This window comes from Trypanosoma equiperdum (genome assembly GCF_001457755.1).
Source record: "Trypanosoma equiperdum strain OVI genome assembly, contig: ctg_825, whole genome shotgun sequence".
Classification (NCBI taxonomy): Eukaryota; Euglenozoa; class Kinetoplastea; order Trypanosomatida; family Trypanosomatidae; genus Trypanosoma; species Trypanosoma equiperdum.
This window is the reverse complement of record NW_027124782.1, coordinates 2,099-6,437: the sequence shown is the minus strand read 5'-3', so window position 1 is coordinate 6,437 and position 4,339 is coordinate 2,099. Positions and strand designations below refer to the sequence as shown.

At 44.7% G+C, this 4,339-nt stretch overlaps 3 protein-coding genes across 3 annotated transcripts in view; all 3 read right to left on the bottom strand.

Moving 5' to 3' along the window:
- The window catches only part of TEOVI_000387500 (Trypanosomal VSG domain containing protein, putative), a gene marked incomplete at both ends in the record, with an annotated part of 1,485 nt that extends 24 nt beyond the window's left edge, over nt 1–1,461 (bottom strand). The window contains one exon of the mRNA XM_067226714.1: nt 1–1,461. Within this exon, the coding sequence (XP_067082815.1) occupies nt 1–1,461 (1,461 nt within the window).
- A 1,498-nt stretch (nt 1,462–2,959) lies between these two features.
- Nucleotides 2,960–3,748, bottom strand: TEOVI_000387400 (Trypanosomal VSG domain/Trypanosome variant surface glycoprotein C-terminal domain containing protein, putative; the record flags this gene model as incomplete). The annotated part of the gene is made up of 1 exon (XM_067226713.1): nt 2,960–3,748. One exon carries the CDS (start codon nt 3,746–3,748, stop codon nt 2,960–2,962), a length of 789 nt encoding a protein of 262 aa, XP_067082814.1.
- Nucleotides 3,749–3,917: 169 nt separating this feature from the next.
- On the bottom strand, nt 3,918–4,313 carry TEOVI_000387300 (Trypanosomal VSG domain containing protein, putative; the record flags this gene model as incomplete). Its single annotated transcript, XM_067226712.1, has 1 exon — nt 3,918–4,313. The coding sequence occupies one exon, from the start codon at nt 4,311–4,313 to the stop codon at nt 3,918–3,920; it is 396 nt and encodes a 131-aa protein (XP_067082813.1).
- Between the last annotated feature and the right edge of the window lie 26 nt (nt 4,314–4,339).

Here is a 4,339-nt window from a genome sequence, read left to right as displayed (position 1 = left end):
AATTTTGTTTATCGCCTGTTTTGTCATTTTCAAAAGTGGCCTTATCTTTGTGCGTTGCAATCCAGTTGAAGCTGTTGGTGTTCCTGCAGTTACAGCTGGTCCTGTTCCTCCTGCTGCGTTTGTCTGTCCTTCTCCATCTTTAGGTTTGCAGTGGTTTTCTGTTTTCTCTGTAATGCTTTCCCATTTGCATCCCGCTGCTGTGCATGTTTCGTTTTTCTGAAATGTTGTACAGTCAACATTTGTTTTCTGCTTCTGTTTTGCATTGCCTCCTCCTTGTTGTTCAGCTGCCGTTTGAGCGACCGCGCCCCTTGTTGTCTTGGCTTCGTCGACGATGAAATTTATAGTAGTGATGTATTCTTTTAGGATTCTTGTTGCCTCTTCTGCTTTTTTGCTCATGTCTTCACGTTCTTTCAGCTGTTCGGCTAGGCGCTGTAGTTGTCCCAGCCACTGTAGACCTGACGTCGCTTGCTGTGGGTTTGCTTTGTAGCCAGGAAATTTGACACAGCTGCCTGTCGCAGTGGTCCCTGAACAGGCCGAGTTTACAGCTACGAGGTAGCCGTCGCCTGACAACAGGGAAATCCTGCTTGTTATAGCTTTTATTAAGCTCTGTAACTTGCTGCCTGTGAGCACTTCATTAGGCATCGTGCGGCAGCGTGCTATGTGGGCTTGTATTTGGCCTAGGTTCGGGTTTGCACCATTCCAGTGCGCGCCTCCAGTTGCCGCGTGATGACAAATGTCCGCTATGTTGTTGGTATTGGAGTCTAGGCAAAGGCAGGCTATTGCAGCGCCTGCTGTTTGTGCTTTGTTGGCTTGCAAAGAAGCTTCGCAAACTGTGCCCCTGTTGCTTAGTGCTTCTCCCCCAAATAAGGATTTCAGCGTCGCTTCAGTTTCGTCGTTGACGTCGCTGCCGAAGGCCGCCGTCCGTAGTAACGTTTGGACTTTGCTGTCGGTTAACGCTTCCGTTGTCTGCGGGTCCTCTTTTATGCTCTTGACCTTTATGGCCGCACGGGCCGCAATCGCTGCGATTCTTGGTCGAGCTAGTGCTTTGACGGTTTGCGACGCTGTTTCGAGACCCGCTGCGGCTATATCCGTGTCTTCGTTCTCTTTCTCTAGTGCTTGTTCTGCTTGCTTCCAGGCTTGCCACTGCGCTTCCCAGTCGTCGCCTTTTGTGACTCCTTGGGGAACGTCGTCGTTGTATTCGTTGGGTTTTCCGTTCTTGTGAAATATAATGCGCCAGGTTGGGTCGCTGACACTCATGTTCAGCTTGCGGACCTTGTTCATTTGCTCGATGTGACTATTAGTCACTGCAGGAACTTTCACTGCTGATTTGGCAAGCGCTATTATGCCACATAGAGCTTCGAATGGTGCCACGTTTGCTCCGGTACTTTTTGTGCCGTCCACCGTTCCGACTAGGGCAATTGGCGAAAGGATCACTGCGAGTGCTCGAATTACGGAAATCATTCTGTTTGTACTGGATGGTGGTAGAATCGAAATGAAGTGCTGTTGGTATGCGTCGGCAAAGACAACATTGGTGCAGCCAGGAGAGTGCAAAAGGTCAGTTTACCAGGCGTGTACAGAGCAAAGGCGAAATAGTAAGTATTTTGTGCTCCAGAGTAGTCTTTGAGACTTGAAACAGGCAAATAAGACACACACCTCACATACATGGGGGTTTAAGTGTGTTAACCATGAGCTATTTGGCAAAACACATTCATTCCATCATTTTAGCTCCTACAATCGGCTGGTTGATTCCCTGTGGAAACGTTACCAGTGACATTCCTAATACTTTTCATAAATAACCCTCTTCCTCCACCAGGCCGTGCTTCCTTACAACCTTCTCAAAACAACTTACATTTATTCGTCTAGCAGAATTCTTGCGCTCTTACTGCTCAACATTTGAATTAGCCTTAAAATTGAAAGTGATACTCTCTACCATCATCTCTATAGTATTATCAACCCATTTTTGAGTCAAATACGGTGCATCATATTCGTCTCCTCCTTACGTATCATTTTCCTTTTTGCTTTATTGTCGGTTATTCTGTCTTTTCATTCGGTATTTCTTTCCTTACTTTTACTCACCTTTTACAGTTCGCAGTATCCCCTTAACTGCCCCTGTTTAAAATTTCTCCCACAGATAATGTTATATTATTACTCACAAATGCTTTTCACTGTCACTATATATGATGATAAGAAGATTTAGACATCATCTAAAAGTTATTCCATCACGTCTTCCTCCTTCAGCCTCTGCATGTTACGGTTCTTCACCACATTGAAAACTACAGTTCACACCACCACCTTGGGTGATGCATTTATTTATTTTTGATTGAGATGGCGAGCACAATTTTCTCATTTATCATTATGCTCTGTGCTTAGTCGAGCCTCGTTGTGACGTCTTCTCTCGCGTCATTTTTTTGTCGTATACCGCTTCCATCACTGCGGTACCGCAGTGACAACATTTGTTCTGTACACTGAACTGTGACTGTACATGATTATTTCCCATATTCTCGTGTAAGATCGCGCTTCTTATCGTTTTTGCGTTTGCAAATGCGTACATTCCATCTCCTTATCTTTTCCCCACATTTTCTCACACACTCACTTACTCTCAATACACAATTTTTACTTAAGTACTTCTCATTTGAGCCATTAATTTGTTTTTACCACTTCTCCTATTATAATATTAGTATACACACGTTCACAGGCAGTGTCATATCCTTGTCATTTTTATCATTATTATTACTTTTACTATCTTATTATTACTATTATATTCCCAATTAATATCCATAAAGTAAACCAAGTTATAAAATTACAGTATGATTTTTTTTCATACACTACCGGACTGTTAATTTATATCCGTACGCTACTTTCATACCAAGATCTTGGATTTTCGAAATCTAAACAATTATGAAAGGTTTTAAAAAAAGTATTAAAAGACATTTAAAATCTTTCAACACAGCGTAAATTTTTATAATTTAAAAATTTGAAAATGCGACAAAAGCACAAAAGCTGCAACCATCAGAGCAATATTCTTATTGACGAGAAAACTACCATTTCGGCACTTTTCCTTTTCAGGTTCATCTGTTTCGCCATCTTTACCCTTTCTAAATGCACAATTTTGTTTATCGCCTGTTTTGTCCTTTTCACAATCAGGCTGATTTTGGTGCCTTGCACACCCAGTTGAAGCTCCTGTATCTGTTGTTCCTGTTCCTGCTGCTGGGGTTTCTGTTCCTGATTTAGGTGTGCACTCCTCTTTTTCTTTGTCATAGTCGCAGTCAGTACCTGGGCAAGCTTCCGGTGTGCTGTTCTTTTTGGTGCATTTTGTCTGCTTGGTCAATTGGGGTGTTCCTGTACGTTGCTGACCTGCTATTTGTTTTTGAAGCGGGAGGGCTATGCTGGCTGCGCTGTACGCTGCCTCCGCTGCCACATGCAACTGCGCTACCTTAGCCGCTGCAAGATCTTTTGTGTTCTCTCGACCTAAGTAATCCCGATAATGTTGTTGAGCTTGGCGCAAGGCTTTCACCCACGGTATCGATTCGAACCCGAGATTGGTTGTGCCGTAGTATGCCTGGTACGCTACGCAGCTGTCTGTGTTCGCGGTGCAGGCCCCGTCGGTGTCTTTTTCCAGGAATACTTTGCCGGTTTGGTGCGCTTCTGCCAACAGTCCTACGATGGTTTGAGCTGCTGCGTCTATTGCGTCTGCTAGGTTGTGAGGAGGTGATGGCAGAGGCGGGCACGCTGATAATATTTCCTGCATTGCACCGCCTGCTAGGTTGTTGCTTGTTAGCTTGTTGGCGCCGATGGCTGTTACGCAAACTGCGTTTGCGTTGTGAGTGCATACGCGGGTGGTATCGTTGGCTATTGATTTTCCTGCTTTGTTAGTCCTGCAGCTCTTCGTTTTGTCGAAGGTGTCGGTGCTGCTATCTTTACAAGTAAAAGGGGGATTTTAACGCATCCACATTTTGGCCGCAAAGTGCTTCCTTTAGTTTGTCCTGAAGCCCCTTGATGTCGGTGTTTTTCTGATCTTCTTTGAGGGTCGTTATAGTGGCTGCTGCTGTTTGTGCCGCCTCCGAAATTTTCTTGAGTTGTTCGCGGGCTGTCTGTTGTTGGAAGAAATCTTGCGGCGTTGGATGTTTTTTCTCCCAGGCCTCTGGGCCTTTTGGCTGCTGCATTTTATGCCTTGTGTCTAGCCATTTTGGCCATTTGGTGGGCCAGTCTTTTTTTGCATCTGTGTTTGTAATTGTTAGTTCGACTTTGTTCCAGTCTTTGGTTGCAGGTTCACCTTCGAACATCTCGCGCCACGACTTCTCTGCGACAGTCATGTTGAGTTTTAGTATGTCTTCTAGGC